The sequence below is a fragment of the Procambarus clarkii genome, chromosome 35 (genome assembly GCF_040958095.1).
Source record: "Procambarus clarkii isolate CNS0578487 chromosome 35, FALCON_Pclarkii_2.0, whole genome shotgun sequence".
Classification (NCBI taxonomy): Eukaryota; Metazoa; Arthropoda; class Malacostraca; order Decapoda; family Cambaridae; genus Procambarus; species Procambarus clarkii.
The window spans coordinates 30,213,773-30,232,276 of NC_091184.1; the positions used below are offsets into that span (position 1 = coordinate 30,213,773).

General features: G+C 44.5%; 1 protein-coding gene across 2 annotated transcripts in view; it reads right to left on the bottom strand.

The window, feature by feature from the left end:
* Window positions 1-217: 217 nt before the first annotated feature.
* LOC123768496 (R-spondin-1) overlaps window positions 218-18,504 on the bottom strand; it is a 356,706-nt gene continuing 338,419 nt past the window's right edge. For both annotated transcript variants that reach the window (XM_069336244.1, XM_069336245.1), the window contains 3 exons: window positions 11,663-11,854; window positions 8,459-8,626; window positions 218-857 (listed from right to left, as the gene is read on the bottom strand). In XM_069336244.1, coding sequence (XP_069192345.1) covers window positions 571-857; window positions 8,459-8,626; window positions 11,663-11,854 — 647 coding nt within the window. In that variant the 3' untranslated portion in view covers window positions 218-570. The remainder of the gene's footprint in view (window positions 858-8,458; window positions 8,627-11,662; window positions 11,855-18,504) is intronic.

The following is an 18,504-nucleotide window of genomic DNA, read 5'->3' on the forward strand; positions in this document are numbered from 1 at the left end:
ACGCGTTTTCGGCTAATTCGCCTTCATCAGAGCAAAGTACTTTGCTCTGATGAAGGCGAATTAGCCGAAAACGCGTTAAGCATTTTCTATTTTTCATATGTGGTTATTCTGCATACTTGGATCAGTGTTTTTGTGATCATTGTTGCATATATATATATATATATATATATATATATATATATATATATATATATATATATATATATATATATATATATATATATATATATATATTAAGCTTATACAAATGGCAAAGAAACAGAGAAATTAATAAATCAATTATGGCCCAACAAATACATACAATATTAGGAACGTCAGAACAAAATAAATTAGTTACAAAGGTGGTGTATATTACAGAGATAGCGAACACAAAGCAGTGTAAGCCCTGCTGACGCTAACAATCACCTGTCTCTCTCTTAACTACTTGGATAATTTGCGTCAATTAACCAAAGGTCGTTATTAACGAAGCTGCCTAGTTCCGGTGCTACGCGAACGGCCTAAGAACGAAATCGAACAGGAGAGTGTTCGATTCTGAATAGAAGTTTAAGATTTGTTTAGACTCAGACAATCTCATCTCCCTGGAGCGAGTGTCGATGTATTAGTGGGCTTCGTCCTCTCCTTAATTCTCCGGAATCTGCGTCTTCTCCTGTCTTTGCGTCGTCTGTTTCTCAAGCGCGCCTCCTTGTGCTTCCTTCTCCTGTGTCTCTCCTTCTTCTTGTTCTTCTCCTTCTCGCGTTTCCTCTTTCTCTTCTTCCTGGGCGGCTTGAGGGTGGTGGTGGCGTTGGGTGAGGGAGGCGTCGGTGTGGCCACCCGCGGCCAGGTTGTGTTCCCCACCACTATCTCATTCTCCGCCAAGTCTGCAATAACGGTACATCAGTGTTAGTACGGATATATGGTACGCCGTCACGGTTCGCATTGTAACATATAGATTAACGAAGTTAATATATGTTACAATTAATCATATATATTAACGAAGATGCCTAGTCTTTGTAAACCACGAAGATTAACACGTGATGAAAAATGTGACAGTGTCAGACCACGGAGGAAGAATTGAAACAGGAATTTCCTTAAGTACTTTCGTATATTAATACTATTAATACATCTTCAGAAGGGATTCTGAAGATGTATTAATATATGAAAGTACTTAAGGAAATTCCTGCTTCAATTCTTCCTCCGTGGTCTGACACTGTCATATATATATATATATATATATATATATATATATATATATATATATATATATATATATATATATATATATATATATATATATATATATATATATATATAATATATTATTTCTAAGTAAATTAGGATTATTTAAATATTTGAAAACACAAATAAGAAATATTCATGTATATAATTTTCAATTACATACTTAAATGATCCATTAAATAAAATATTTTCGGAAATAAATACCTCAGACATAAAAAGAATAAACATCAAATGAGAATTCTCAATAGCTATGAAAGGTGTTTGTCTGTCCAGAGGGTTACAAAGGCTAGACACTTGGCCTAGCCTCACCCATCCTTGCCCGGTGAATGGAGGTGAGCAACACTGACGGGTCAGGGTCGACACTATTGATTATAATAATAGGTGGCTGACTCGCATGGCGACCCCTAAGTTGTTGGTGGCAAGTCGGCCAGTAAAAAGATAAATTAAAATAAAACATTATTTTGACTTTCTATATCATAAAACATTATACACTAATCTCATGAAAATTAAACAAATAACTCTACTCACTATAGTCAGCCCATAGTAAGGTGAAATTTTGTTTAATGTATTAATGGAAAAAAAAGAGAGACGGAATGCCTACAGGGAATGTGTGTTTCAATTTATTATCGTTATTTTTCATTCTGTATCTATGATTTTTTTCCGTGAAATGGTGATAGATAAACCATTTAGTATGAACATAAAATAAACGTGGGCAAAATATAGTTTATTATAAGCTGAAACGTAGGGAAGAAAGGAAAGTTATATTTTGTGGAATTTATTTCCAATTCATCGATGAAATTTATCATAAATACTTCACTCGCTTGCCAAAGGGAGAGCAGATAGTGGAAATAATCTGGAGCCGGGACCACCAGCAGAGAGTCAAGCTCAGACCACTTGAACTATTAGAATAGTGATAGAGTACTCACCTAATTGTGCTTGCGGGGTTTGAGCTTTAGCTCTTTGGTCCCGCCTCTCAACTGTCAATCAACTGGTGTACAGGTTCCTGAGCCTATTGGGCTCTATCATATCTACATTTGAAACTGTGTATGGAGTCAGCCTCCACCACAACACTTCCTAGTGCATTCCGTATATTAACTACTCTGACACTAAAAAAATTCTTTCTAACGTCTCTGTGGCATCACTATCACAGTGTAGTGATAGTGATGGAACACTTGGACCACTAGCTCAAACCACTTGGTTGGACCATTATCTAATACAACCTGTCTGACTGATAGGAAGACCAGTACCATGATACCGCCAGAGTCTGGCTGACAGGAAGACTACCGCCATGATGCTTGAGCCGACGGGGATCACACCAGCAACATGTGAATAACATTTACATAAATTAAAGGAAATTCTAACAAACAGGTTCAAGGAGGTTGTTATAAACAAGCCTCCGGACGACACCGTCTTGCTCAGACTATCCCGGAGGATGGTGGGGGGGGGGGGGGGTGTCTCACGTGATGGGGGGACAGTAGCATGATTGGGTGAATAAAGGGGGAAATGGGACTGTTAATGGGCGAGATGTGTGTGGTTCATCGTTGGTGATTGGGCTGAGGTGAAGAGGCTAGGGGTGGGGGGAGAGGGGGGCATGTCTGCAGGAGACATGTCTGCAGGAGACATGTCTGGAGGCAGGAGATGACTTACTGTGTCTGTGGAGGAGCAGCAGCAGAACACAGGTTCTGTGGTTCACGTGGTTCTATCCTCATGTTAGTTCCTTATACTCCTACTTCCACCAGATGAATAATTGTGCTATGAAATGCCTCAAACATCGATACATTTAAAGAACCTAATCTTATAAAATACAGCTTAAAGCTTAGTTAGTTTATAAGTCTGTGTGTTTATAAAGATCAGTTAATATATGAGAGGAAGTAAATATATAAAAAGCAGTACGATTATAAAAGTCAATTAGTTGATAAAAGTCTATGTTTAGAGGAGTCAGCAAATTGATGAAGGTGAGTAGAGAGCTTGAGAGGTCGACGACTGAGACGAGGAACGTAGACGCCACACACCAATATGAGAAAATGAGAAAGAGGAGAATATTGTAACTGATAAGAGCAATAGGTTAGAGGGCGGGCGGAGCCACAAACGCGGCCCGGCGTTGTGGTAATTAATTGATCCTTGGAGATTGTTGTGTTGGGGTCCACCTCCTCCTCCTCACGCAACACACACACTTTCCTCTCACGCAACACACACACTTTCTTCTCACGTAACACACACACACATTCCCCTCACGCAACACACACACTTTCCTCTCACGCAACACACACACTTTCTTCTCACGTAACACACACACACACTTCTCCTCACGCAACACACACACACACACACACACGGAGTAGTTTCAAAGCGTTATATGACAAAGAGTGCTGGGAAGACGGGACACCACGAGCGTAGCTCTCATCCTGTAACTACACTTAGGTAATTACACACACACACACACACACACACACACACACACACACACACACACACACACACACACACACACACACACACACACACACACACACACACACACATACACATTTACAAACTAGACAAGGACAGAGGACCACACAGGCAAACTTTATCGAACTTAAGGAAAACTTTAGTGTCATAGTAGCAAAGAAAATGAAGGAAGTAATGATAAGATGAAGGCAAACTTCACTTACGGACAGGTGCTGGTTCAGGTGTGTAACAGGTACTGGCTCAGGTGTGTAACAGGTGTATCCCGGCCATAATGACGCCCGTTAACCCACCTGGAATTCCTTGCCTCCTCAAGATGCTAATTACTAGCTCCTTTGCAGCCAGAGGCATGAGGAGGGAGGGGAGGGATGGAGGGAGAGATAGAGGGAGGGAGGGATAGAGGGAGACATAGAAAGGCAGCAAGAAAGAAGGCAGCCGGCGGAGTGAGGTGTTGAATGTCTGGTTGATACCTGGTTGATGGGGTTCTGGGAGTTCTACTTCCCAAGCCCGGTCCGAGGCCAGGCTCGACTTGTGAGAGTTTGGTCCACCAGGCTGTTGCTTGGAGCGGCCCGCAGGGCCACATACCCACCACAGCCCGGCTGATCGCTGGAGGAACCTTCCTCACAAGGTCTCTACTAAATTCCTCACTAAACACTCGCTGCCATTCCCTTTTAACTGACAGATGCATAGCGAAATGGTAAGAATGTAGACGGACTGAGCGATAGATATATTCTTAGATAGAAAGATAGATTCATACAGAGGCTTGTCGATAGATAAATAGATAGTAAGATACATGTTGATACGTTAATTATTGCTGAATGTAGGCGAGGGGAAGAGAGACTCATTATGTATGTGATTATTGGTGTAATTACATATGTATACTTACCTAAGTGTAATTACCTGAGTGTAATTACTTAAGTGTAGTTATAGGATGAGACTTACGCTCGTGGTGTCCCGTCTTCCCAGTACTCTTTGTCGTATGACGCTTTGAAACTACTGACGGTTTTGGCCTCCACCACCACCTCACTTAAATTTTTCTACCACTGTGTAAAAAACACACACACACAGTAACACTCAGTAACACACAAACACTGTGTGTTTGTGTGTACAGCAGCAACACAGGTGTAATCAGTCAAACAAGCAGTTGTATTATGACTCTCCATATCACTTGTTTAGTTTTGTTTACACACGGGTGAGGTACAGGATCAGAGGACTCTGGCTCGTGTTCGCAGGCTGAGAGCAATTTCTCTTTTCTCACATAGGTAAGCCTTACCCACTTGCCGCCCCTGGAACGCGACCAGCCGATCGGTTAACAAACAGATACCTAGTTATTGCTGGGTGAATAGAGGCGAATAGTTAAGATATTGGAGCCTATCAATCCCCCTTGACTAGGATACGATCCCATACCAAATCGCTTGGAAGCGTGGGGCGAGTACCTTACCTATAACCTCTGTCCTTCTATAACACCGTCACCTATAATACGTTCTGTAACCCTGTCAGTCACGTATAATATCTCTGTGACACTTCAAGTCATGTATATATAGGGAGACGCTTGGGCAACGTGTCCTCACATCCGATGCCTCCGTTCACCTAGCAGTGAATATGCTCCTGGGAGCCAGGCGACTGTTGTGGGTCGCCTCCAGGGAAAGATTAGACCTAGCCTTAAGGGGATACCTCGATATCCCCCTAACGTGCTTCCTCTTTCACACAAAGGGTAAACCATAACACGGAATATATATATATATATATATATATATATATATATATATATATATATATATATATATATATATATATATATATATATATATATATATATATATAGCACGTGTATTGATGTATAGAAATATAACGCTAGTAGAAACCAAGACGGAGCATCCTGGCCTGTAAGAGTGTGTCTACCTAACACCTACATTCTTGCTACCTTCCTCACCGCTTCCCTCCCACTCCAGCACCTGCAACTAGGCCCCCACCCACCATAAATTACACATTAGACATCAATTATACACAAAAACCCTTTAAAGTCCTCCATTAAGGCATTTTCATGATCAATTTTTGCCCCTTTTTTTGGAGGGGCAGTTATGTGTCTCTGGGTTCTTCCACTTTAATTGCTGATAGGACTCTTTTTGTCTTCTAATTGTAACCCAGATGGAAAGGAGGTAGTGGAAGGGATACGTAGTGGAAGAGGGAGGGGTAGAGAGAAAGTGGAGAGGGAGCGATTGTGGAAAGGGTGGTTCCTTCTGGTGAAACTCTTTTTCCCCCTAACTACTTAATGACAATCACTGTAAGTATGATTGTACCTGAGAGGTAAGGTGGGATGGTATCAGTCTTATGACGGTGTGGTACGTTGGAACCATTGAAGGGATGGGAAAGTGAGGTTTCGCAAGCAGTGTGGTTCGCTGGTTCTATTGTTAGGGTCGTATGGATCATTCGTACCATTACCATTCGCTGGTTAGTGAAAATGGTTGACTGTGGTATAACTTTTGGAACAATATAGTGATTGGAATCACTCCATGAGAGGTTTGGTATGTTAAGGGTAGTACTGTGTAGTGTGTTTGTGTGGTTGCTTCGCTTGTTTTGATTAGCTATAGAATATATACAATTTCGTATTCTCTGCTTTTCTCCCTATTCTCACATCTACGTTTCCTTCTGTCTTCTTCTCCTCTTGGTCTCCCTGTTCCTCCTCTGTGTTTCTTTTTTTCTGGCCTCGAAGCCTTGAGTATTAAACCATGGGCTGATATTGTTCTGTGCTCCCTTGTTTTTTTACACAGGTGGGTACAGGAACCGACGACTGCTGACTGCTGTTAGCAGGCTCAGAGCTTCCCCCATTCCATAGCTCATGGTAAGCCTTACCCACTAGTTTCTCTGGAACACGTCCCGCCAATCTTTAATCAACCAGGTACCCAATCACTGCTGGGTGAACAGAGGTGTACAGTTAAGGATTCGTTGTTCTATAGTGTTGAATGAATCCCCTTTCAGCTTCTGAACTTTTGGGGATCATATAGTCTATCATCTCCTGGACAGACGTTTTCTTGAGTTCTCTCAATCCATCCAAACATTTTCTTTTCAGACATAATCTTCTTTCCTGTTTGGTGATTATCTATCCTACTCTCTCAGCTTCCTGGCTATGATATTTATTTAAAATGCGCACTTAAACACCAGTACACAGTGGTCATTGACCCTCAGTGGACTGTCGTTCTGTGTCACAATATCTGCTCATTCTTTGCTGACGACGAGTTTGTTCCTATTATCTATTTATCTTCTACAGTATCTATCATATCAGGTCCAATGCTTGATTTTCTACCTATTTAATTTATTTCCTCAGGATTTAACTCTATGATCAGTAGTATGCAAATTATCCTAAGTCCGTGAACAATTGTTGCCTATGTCTTGTATGACGCATATATTTCTGCTCTATTGGTTTCCTCACATATGCTAGCTGATGGATTGTACGAGAGTGCTATGACTACCTTCCTTCCAGCTCCTGCTATGAGGCATGTGCATATCTCTCTGCATCTCCACTTGTGTCTGTATATTTGTTTGTGTCTGAGACTAACTTCTTCAAAATTTCACTTATGCTGAACCAACAGTGATGCCCCTTTCTTCATTCCACGGTTTTTACTATTATCTAATGGTCTGATTTCTTCAGCGAATCACTTTACCGGTAATCATCTCGGTAAGTTTGGTCATTACCTCAACTATGACATCAGTATCTATATTCCACACGGGGCCTTCTTGTCAGCTCATTTGCTTTGTTGGACATACCAGCGGCATTTGGGTGAGATTGTGACTTGGAATAGAAATCTCAATGGAAGGAATTTAAGATGGGAGAAGAAGAAGAAAGGTAGGAAGTGGAGATATAGGAATAAGAGCACGAAAAGTGGAAGTTGATAACAAGCAGTAAAATATAAAAAAAAGAGACGCAGCAATGAAAGTGGAATTAGGAAGAGAAAGGAGATAAAGATGGAGAGGAAGAAGTGGGTGAAGAGGAAGAGGGTGTGAGGGAGGATATGATCGTGGGATGTGCATGAAGTGGAGACTGAAGAACAAAATGAGGAGGTGACGGAGGAAATAAATGAGACAGAGGAGTATATGGAGAAAGAAGTGGAGGAGACTTTGGAAGGAGGAACCAGCGATGAAGTGGCGGATGTGGAGGAGAGTCAGCCACGTAGGAGAGGACGCAGAGGCAGCAGTACTAGGGGTGTCAATGGAACTTGCTCAGTAGTAATACAAGTGGGAAAATACCTCTAGCAAACGTCTGGTGACTCTGGGTGAGAGAACAGCCTGGCCCGTGGTGTTACAGCTGATCTTGGGGTCTTGGTAAAGGTCTTGGGGTCTTGTTAAAGGTCTAGGGGGGTCTTGAAAAAGGTCTTGAGGTCTACTCTTCTCTCTACCAGTCTGGTGGAATGTCTCGCCTTGATTCCTGATGCTAGAACTGACCTTGCCGGAAATAAAGGTTGGCTTTACAGCCTACTAGTGGCTTGACATTCTCGTGACCTTACCTGGGACAGGGGTGACCTTACCTGGGACAGGGGTGACCTTACCTGGGGCAGGGGTGACCTTACTTGGGACAGGGGTGACCTTACCTGGGACAGAGGTGACCTTACCGGGGCAGGGGTGACCTTACCTGGGGCAGGGGTGACCTTACCTGGGACAGGGGTGACCTTACCTGGGACAGGGGTGACCTTACCTGGGACAGGGGTGACCTTACCTGGGGCAGGGGTGACCTTACTTGGGACAGGGGTGACCTTACCTGGGACAGAGGTGACCTTACCTGGGGCAGGGGTGACCTTACCTGGCGCAGGGGTGGGCGTAGAGAGACAGAGCCCCTGGGAGCGAGGGCCGAGCAAGGTCCCTGGTGGACAGCGCTTGCGGCAGCGGCCAGCGTGCCTCACCAAGCCGGTCTTGCAGACGGAGCAGTAGTGTCTTGTTGAACACTCGCTGCAACCACGCAACATGCACTCTGTGAATACGAGTTGGCATTACTGTTCTGTTGGCAGGATTAGTGACAGGATAGGAAAGGGTCACAGGCGATCTTAGGTGTTTCAAGGCATGCATGTACATAAACAAGGTTCATTCTTACTATGGAAGGAAGACTCTTTGGACCAAAGACTTGTCTTTGTCTATTTCCCGACAGTCTTTGGACCAAACAGATGCTTCCCCGACACTCCACAGTGGAGGGGATCTGTGGCACTCTGTGGAACAGACTGAGGTCAAGTACTTACCCATCAATGACTACCTGAAGGGTAGCTTCAACAGACAGCTTCAGTGTACCTGTTATAATTTAACTATTTTAACGTTCGAATTCCTTGATGAATCTGGCCTTAAATTTGTGGATGGAGGTGGCTTCCACAACTTATTCTTTCAATGCATTCCACTTCTTGACCACCCGTACAGGGTATGAGTATTTCCTTACATTTCTTCGACTCAAATGTATTTCCAGTTTCCACTTATGTCTTCTCGCCCTAATTTCTTTCCATTTAGAGTGGCTCTTCTTCTCCACCTTCTCTATTCTCCTCAGTATATTTTGTTGTGATCGTGTGCCCTCTGTTCTCTTCTCCAGGGTTGAGGTCCAGTGGTCTTACCGTGGCCTCATAGTTTAACTCTCTGCCACCACTCTTGGTGCAAACCTTTCAACAATTTCATTTCTGGTTGTTTCCTTAACGTGAGGATTTCTGACCGTTGCTGTCTAGTCGTGACGACGACCGAGGAGGTCCTGCCTGGTCGTGTCGACGACACAGGGGGAATCATATAATTATCCAAAGCCTGAGGAAGAAAAAGGGGGTCGCTCGTGTTTCTATTATTATCATTATCCAGGGAACACGACACATTATCCGGGTCCACTGGATAAAAGTGGACCTCCTCCCGTTTATCCACGTCGGGATAAACTGCAGCCCGTGCGCCTATTGCTAACCTTCCTTGCACCAGCACATTGCACTTTTCTACTTGTAAATCCTCTTGAGGCAGTTTATTTATTGTATTCTGTAACCCAGTGTTCTTGCTCCTGTAATCCAGTGTTCTTGCTCCTGTTATCCAGTGTTCTTGCTTCTGTAACCCAGTGTTCTTGCTCCTGTTATCCAGTGTTCTTGCTCCTGTAACCCAGTGTTCTTGCTCCTGTAATCCAGTGTTCTTGCTCCTGTTATCCAGTGTTCTTGCTCCTGTAACCCAGTGTTCTTGCTCCTGTTATCCAGTGTTCTTGCTCCTGTAACCCAGTGTTCTTGCTCCTGTAATCCAGTGTTCTTGCTCCTGTTATCCAGTGTTCTTGCTCCTGTAACCCAGTGTTCTTGCTCCTGTTATCCAGTGTTCTTGCTCCTGTAACCCAGTGTTCTTGCTCCTGTAATCCAGTGTTCTTGCTCCTGTTATCCAGTGTTCTTGCTCCTGTAACCCAGTGTTCTTGCTCCTGTTATCCAGTGTTCTTGCTCCTGTAACCCAGTGTTCTTGCTCCTGTAACGCAGTGTTCTTGCTCCTGTAATCCAGTGTTCTTGCTCCTGTTATCCAGTGTTCTTGCTCCTACCACAAGCAGTAGTATTTTCACTGTTTTGCTCCTCCCATGGAAACATTCCTTGTTCTGTTGTTGTTTTGTGTTGACGTGAGTGTGTGCGTGACGCAACATTCACTTTTGTTTTTCCCTGATTGTTAAGAGATGATCTTGGCTCTGTGACAATTGAAAGTCTATTTAGAGTTGGAAATTATGTGTCACATTAGGGGAGGGGGAGGGGGGTATGTGTCACACTGAGGAGGATCCAAGAACTAAATCTCGATTCTACAAGCATAAAATGGTGAGTAGAAATAGTTGAATACACATACACACACAAATATGTTTGGAAACTTGATTTACGTGGCTAAACTCGCGATTTTAAACACAAATCATTGCTATTACAGCGCTTTTGGGGTTTGAAGAGAGGGTGTATAGGAGGAGAGGAGAAGGGTAAAAGAGGGGAAAGGAAGGAGAAGGAAAGGGAGAGAATAATGACGGTGGAGGAAGGGAAGATAATGGGAAGGAGGAACGAAAGAGGAGTGAAAGGGTTTAGGCGAGTACGGGAGGGGGGAAGATCCTATCGCCTGCATAAATTTTAAGTTTGGTTGATGAATCAGTGGAGGTTGAGGCAGGCTGGAGCAGGCGGCAGCTTGGGTGAGGCGCCGCGCCACTCCTCCCAAAGCGGAGGTCAGACTCGTATTAAACAGCGCCGAGTTAAACATCGACAGGTAATACTTCCACGTCGGGATAAACTGCAGCCTGTGGAGCGCTTAGATATTCCTGATGGTGTGCTCGGTAATGAGGGACGAGCATAATGAGTGCTGGCTGACTGGCTGGCTGGCTGGCTGGTTGGCTGGCTGGTTGGCTGGCTGGCTGGCTGGCTGTTTGGCTGGCTGGCTGGCTGGTTGGTTGGCTGACTCGTTGGCTGGCTGGCTGGTTGGCTGGCTGGTTGATTGGTTGGCTGGCTGACTGGCTGGCTGGCTGGCTGGCTGGCTGGCTGGCTGGCTGGCTGGCTGGCTGGCTGGCTGGTTGGCTGGTTGGCTGGCTGGCTGGCTGGCTGGCTTTTTCTGGCAGGGTGGCTGGCTCCATCAATACTTAACCAGGAAATAAAATTATTAACATTAATGCTAATGAGAAAATCCGTAGGAGCCGTGATGAGGGTTCGAACCTATGCGGTGGGTGTACCCACGCACACGCCCTAGCCACTAGACCACGACATGGTATAAGGATTGCAACCTGGAGTTCTACTGAACACACAAGGGCTTTCTGAGGCTTCCACTGAAGGCGGACCAGGATTTTCAGACAGTCCCCCCCCTCCCCCTGCACTCTGGCTCTGTCATCCAGGAGACCTAGATCTCTGTGTCACCTTTGTGTCACCTCTGTGTCACCTTTGACACTACTCTTTCAATATATTTCAATATTATCAAGGCTCCTACGAATATTCTTATTGATACTACACTCGACTAAAGACACACAAGGGATCAAACACCCACACAGTTTACAGCACAGCTAACAACTTACTAGCACAGAATCCTCTCTTCTTGTTCCTCTTGAACTTGTAGAAGCCAACGGGACAGACGCGGGCGCAGGAGGCCGTCTGCCTGGCGCCCTCTCGGTGCAGCAAGAGGAAGTAGGGCGGCTTGCACGCCAGACACCCGTTGATGGGCGTGCACTGTGAGCACCCGTACGGACACCCCGTCTCCAGCACCGTCTCTGTCAACACATGAGTATGTCTTAGGCTCCCGCCACACAATTGTTATAGGGCATAGCTCTGTCTTGTTAAGTGTCTATTGCTGAGAGAGAGAGAGAGAGAGAGAGAGAGAGAGAGAGAGAGAGAGAGAGAGAGAGAGAGAGAGAGAGAGAGAGAGAGAGAGAGAGAGAGAGAGAGAGAGAGAGACAAACAGAGAGAGAGACATTGTGTTGGCCATCAAAAGCCTCTAAACTACAAACCAGTTTTGCTCGAATGCATTCTCTCCTAATCATTTGAAGGAGATTAGTGAATCATCCAGAGGGTGGAAGGCTTGCTTGCAAACACGGCTTCACAGACGGCAAGTCCTGCTTAACGAGTCCTATATATGCACTATTACGATAAGTCAAGAGCGAGGAGCGGTGGAGCAGACGAGTTAGGAGAGGCAGTCCATGTCCTAGATTACCAAAAGGTATTTCCTAAAGTTACCGAAATTCGTGTTCAAAGGAGACTAGTGAAAGGTTAGCTTGTAGAGAGCTAAATTGGTTAAGAGAGTATCTATCTGATATGAAACAACGGGTTACGGTGAGAGAACTCTTAGAGTAGACGAAGGTCACAAATGGGGGTTCTCAAGGGTCAGTGCTTAGGTCCAAGAAGAGACCCATAAGGCAGGAGTGTAAATAGGATGCAGCGTGAACCGGATAAGTTCCAGCTATGGGTAGAGAGATGATTACTAAGATTCAACCCAGATAAATGCAAGGTAATAAGAATTAGAACGGAGGGCAAGAAGATGTTTTCATCAGTATGCGAAACGGGCAAATATAAGGATAACATTTAGTAACTAGGTAATGAGGCTTTCAGAGCATTGTAACCAACATACGTGAGACCCATTCTGGTGATTGCAGCGCCAGCGTGGGACTCCCCTTTAAATAAACATTAAACCATGCTACAGTTCAGAAGTGTGCAACGAGATGTGTATCAAGCCTGCGAGGATTGAACTTTGAGCACAGTTTGAGGGAGCTGAAACTCATCACATTTGAAGGGAAACGGGATCAAGGAGACATGATTAAGACATAGATGATTCTAAAAGGAATCAAGTTAGTGCTCGATATTAATTAAATAATTTAGATGAGTACCCACTCACCCACAAGCAGACACACACACACACACACACACACACAGTCATCCCCCAGTCATCCCCCAGACACCCCCCAGATCCCCCAGATCCCCTCTGCCCCCAGTCACCCCCCAGACATCCCCCAGATCCCCCCAGACCCCCAGAGAAAGGGAGAACTCTGGTACAAGAGTTTCCATGAAGAATCTCAAGGTTTGGTACACCAATGCTGATGGGGTATCTAATAAAGCAGAAGAGATAAAAGAAAGAGTGAGTGAAGCAGATCCTGACATAGTTGCAATTGTGGAAACTAAAATTAATGACATGATCTCAGATGCTATCTTTCCTGAAGGGTACCAGGTGATACGAAAAGAGAGGACACAGAGACAGGGAGGGGGAGTAGCACTCCTAATAAAGCGGAAATGGAAGTTTGAAGACCTGGGAAATCGAGTTACCAATGAGTGCACAAGCTTCATACATGGAACTCTGACAGTAGATGGGAGGAAGATTGTGATCATGGTAATCTACAATCCCCCACCAAACAGTAGAAGACCCAGGCAGGAGTATGATGACAACAACAAAGCATGTATTGATGAACTGCAGAAGGCAGCAACACTAGCCCACAGAATGAGAGCGAAGCTGCTGATCATGGGGGACCTAAATCATGGAGAGATAAATTGGGAATCAAGGAATCCCCATGGAGGGGATGAAACGTGGGGAGCAAAATTAGTAGATGTTATAGACAGGAATTTCCTGACACAACATGTGAAGGAAGACACAAGGGAAAGAGGAGGAGATGCACCGAGCCTATTAGACCTGATTTTCACCCAGAACGTAGAAGATATCGAGAATTTAGAGCATGAAATACCTCTAGGGGCCAGTGACCATTGTGTCCTAGTCTTTGACTACATGATGGAATTCAAAATTATGACCATGGGACAAGAGATCTGGGAAAGGAGAGCTGACTACAGGAAAGGGGACTATATGAGGATAAGGGACTATCTGGGTGAAGTGCAGTGGGAGGAAGAAATTAGAGGAAAAACAGTCCAAGATATGATGGACCTAGTCATACAGAAATGCCAGGAGGCCGAAGAGAGATTTATACCAACGGTAAAGGGAAAAAATAAGAAGGAATATAATAACCCATGGTTTAATAGACAGTGTCAGGAAGCAAAAATGGCCAGCAGGCGGGAGTGGAGGAAGTACAGAAGACAAAGAACAGAGGACAACAGAAGCAGATACAACAGAGCTAGGAACGATTACATTAACATAAGACGAACATCGGAAAGGGACTATGAGAACGATATTGCAATCAAAGCGAAAAAACAACCTAAGTTACTACACAGTCATATAAGAAGAAAAATGTCGGTGAACGACCAAGTGACAAGACTAAGGAAGACAGAGGGGGCATATACTGAAAGTGACAAGGAAATCTGCGAGGCACTGAATGCCAGTTTCCATGGAGTGTTCACTACCGAGCCTGAGCAGCTCCCATTGTTGGAAGGGGTTACCCTAGATGAAAGACTATCAGATATAGAGGTGACAGCAGAGGAGGTAATGAAACAGTTGACAACTCTAGATGCAACTAAAGCAGTTGGACCAGACAAAGTATCACCGTGGATACTAAAAGAAGCAGCACAGGCCCTCAGCGTGCCTCTGGCAATGATCTTTAATGAGTCACTTATGTCAGGAGAATTGCCCAGTTGCTGGAAGAAGGCAAATGTCGTGCCGATCTTCAAGAAAGGAGATAGGGAGGAGGCACTTAACTACAGACCTGTATCACTGACAAGCATCCCCTGTAAAATACTGGAAAGAATAATTAGGCTACGACTGGTTGCACACCTGGAGAACATTAGGTTTGTGAACAAACATCAACATGGGTTCTGGACAGGGAAATCGTGCCTAACAAACCTTCTGGAATTCTATGATAAAATAACGAGGATAAGACAGGACAGAGATGGTTGGGCAGACTGCATATTTCTGGACTGCCAAAAAGCCTTTGATACAGTACCGCACATGAGACTGCTGTTCAAGCTCGAGAGGCAGGCGGGGGTGGGGGGAAAGGTCCTAGAATGGATAAGGAACTACCTAACAGGAAGGAGCCAAAGAGTTACGGTAAGGGGCGAGAAGTCGGACTGGCGAACAGTAACAAGTGGAGTACCACAAGGATCGGTGCTGGGACCAATTCTATTTCTTGTGTATGTTAACGACATGTTTACAGGCGTAGAGTCCTACATGTCGATGTTTGCGGATGATGCAAAGTTGATGAGAAGAGTTGTGACAGATGAGGATTGCAGGATCCTCCAAGAGGACCTGAACAGATTGCAGAGATGGTCAGAGAAATGGCTACTAGAATTCAACACGAGCAAATGTAAAGTTATGGAAATGGGACTAGGAGATAGGAGACCAAAGGGACAGTACACAATGAAGGGGAACAGCCTACCTGTAACGACGCGTGAAAGAGACCTGGGGGTGGACGTAACACCTAATCTATCTCCTGAGGCACATATTAATAGGATAACGACAGCAGCGTACTCTACACTGGCAAAAGTTAGAACATCATTCAGAAACCTAAGTAAGGAGGCATTTAGGGCGCTTTACACTGCCTACGTAAGGCCAGTCTTAGAGTATGCCGCCTCATCATGGAGTCCCCATCTGAAGAAGCATATAATGAAACTGGAAAAGGTTCAGAGGTTTGCAACGAGACTCGTCCCAGAGCTACGAGGGATGGGGTATGAAGAGCGCCTGAGGGAACTGTGCCTTACGACACTAGAAAGAAGAAGGGAGAGGGGGGACATGATAGGAACGTATAAGATACTCAGAGGAATTGACAGAGTGGACATAGACGAAATGTTCACACGGAATAGTAACAGAACGAGAGGACATGGATGGAAGCTTGAAACTCAGATGAGTCACAGAGATGTAAGGAAGTTTTCTTTTAGCGTGAGAGTAGTGGGGAAATGGAATGCACTTCAGGAACAGGTTGTGGAAGCAAATACTATTCATAATTTTAAAACCAGGTATGATAGGGAAATGGGACAGGAGTCATTGCTGTAAACAACCGATGCTCGAAAGGCGGGATCCAAGAGTCAATGCTCGATCCTGCAAGCACATATAGGTGAGTACATATAGGTGAGTACACACACACACACACACACACACACACACACACACACACACACACACACACACACACACACACACACACACACACGGCTCTTTTATTACCTCTTAAATAATCACAAGAAATCATGACTCTTGAGGGTGTCAAAGTAATTCTTAGTTACAGCGTCGTTATAATTCAGTTCACTTAACCCTGATTGTCACGAGGTCACTCTTGTTGAGATTTAAATGTCAGAAGCGAGTAGAGGCGTTGGTTACGTCATGGTGTGTGTGTGTGTGTGTGTGTGTGTGTGTGTGTGTGTGTGTGTGTGTGTGTGTGTGTGTGTGTGTGTGTGTGTGTGTGTGTGTGTGTGTGTGTGTGTCTACTCACCTAGTTGTGGTTGTAGGGGTTGAGTTTCGGCTCTTTGGTCCCGCCTCTCAACCATCAATCTACTGGTGCACAGATTCCTGAGGCACACGTGTGTATGTGTGTGTATTTGAGTGTGTTGTTTTGAATACAGAAGTACTAAGAGAAGTAGAGCAGACACAACCCGTAAGAAGCAACAAGCAGACTTGGGGCCTAGAAGATTGAGTAGTCAAGTCACGGAGCCGGACACGGTAAAGGCTGCGACCCTAGATGAGTTCTCCCCCGAGATCCTAAAAGAATGAACGGAAACATTGTGTACACCCTTAACCCCCCCCCCCCTACCTACCAGTAAGAACTACCAGTACGACACTTGTATGTAAGAAAGATGCGAACCACTGAACTATCGACTACCGTCACTCACAGGTATTGTCTTACGGTGTCAGACAGTGTGTTAGACGGTGTCGTCCTCGAGTGTCAGAGAACGTCATCTAACAGTGCCAGACAGCGTTAAATTAGAGTGTTAGACGACATCATCTTAGAGTATCAAACTGCGTTGTCCTGGACTGTTGAATTACGATTTATTATTCGAAAGAAAACGTTGTGAGGAGCCTAGTGGTATAATATAGGAAAAAAATATAATAGTTTACCAATGGCTTTGAGACATGGCCCAGACTTATGAAAGCCTTACAAGCTGTGGAAGGATCATATGTTTTACACGACTACGGGTAAAGTATGATGATTAGACAAACGCTGTTAATTTTCCTGAGATCAGTGCATAATTTTTAATATTACTATAAGGAAAAAAACTGTTTTACATTGGTAATTATAAAAAAAATTACCGGACGTAGCTTGCGGGCATTGCCAATACCAGCCGCGTGGGATAGTATATGACTGGCACGCCGCTCCCTATTGAATTCTGGTGACCCCGATCAGACTATGTCCGTCTCGGACCCCAGACCATTCACCCTGCAAAGTTGGGTGAGGCTAGCCCCAAGCGTCTGGCCTCCAACCTTGGACAAGCATTCTTTTCTATAAATATAGACTGAATATACTACTAACAATCGCAGTAAGAATCTCAGACTTAAATTACATTAAGAGTAATTAAATTACGATATTATATATATATATATATATATATATATATATATATATATATATATATATATATATATATATATATATATATATATATATATATATATATATTGTAGACAGAGAGAGGGACAGGTAGACAGACAGTAGCTTCTCGGGCACTAAGCACACATTCCGATGCCCGGCCGAGGCGGAAACAAATGGGCAGTTTCTTTCACCCTGATGCTTCTGTTCACCTAGCAGTAAATAGGTACCTGAGAGTTAGACCGCTGTTACGGTCTGCTTCCTGGGGGGGGGGTGTTTGTGTTAGAGAGAAACATATGTAGAAGATATGATAGAGGAAAATAAGTCAGCACATCCGATGGTTAAAAAGGCGGGGTCCAAGAGCTCGATCCTACACACACACACACACACACACACACACACACACACACACACACACCACACACACACACACACACACACACACACACACACACACACACACACACCACACACACACACACACACACACACACACACACACACACACACACACACACACACCACACACACACACACACACACACACACACACACACACACACACACACACACACACCACACACACACACACACACACACACACACACACACACACACACACACACACACACACCTTACCTACCAATGACAAAAATTGAATTGTAAAAATGTAAAATATCCTCCGTAGCAAATCTGTGGCCCGGTCGGCAAGCAAAGTGTCAAGCCACAGTGGCGCATAAGGTTGGCTGTCTGATAAATAGCCGGGGAAAAAACTTGCCTTGTTGGCGTGTGGGTCTGGAGCGTTGTGTGGCCGTGCACAGAGTTCAATTAAGAATGTATATACACACAAGTCTGGGTGTCCCCCACTCCCAGTCCAGGCTGGTGACATACCTCCTTCTTCCTCCCACATTCATCTCTCTCTCTCTCTCTCTCTCTCTCTCTCTCTCTCTCTCTCTCTCTCTCTCTCTCTCTCTCTC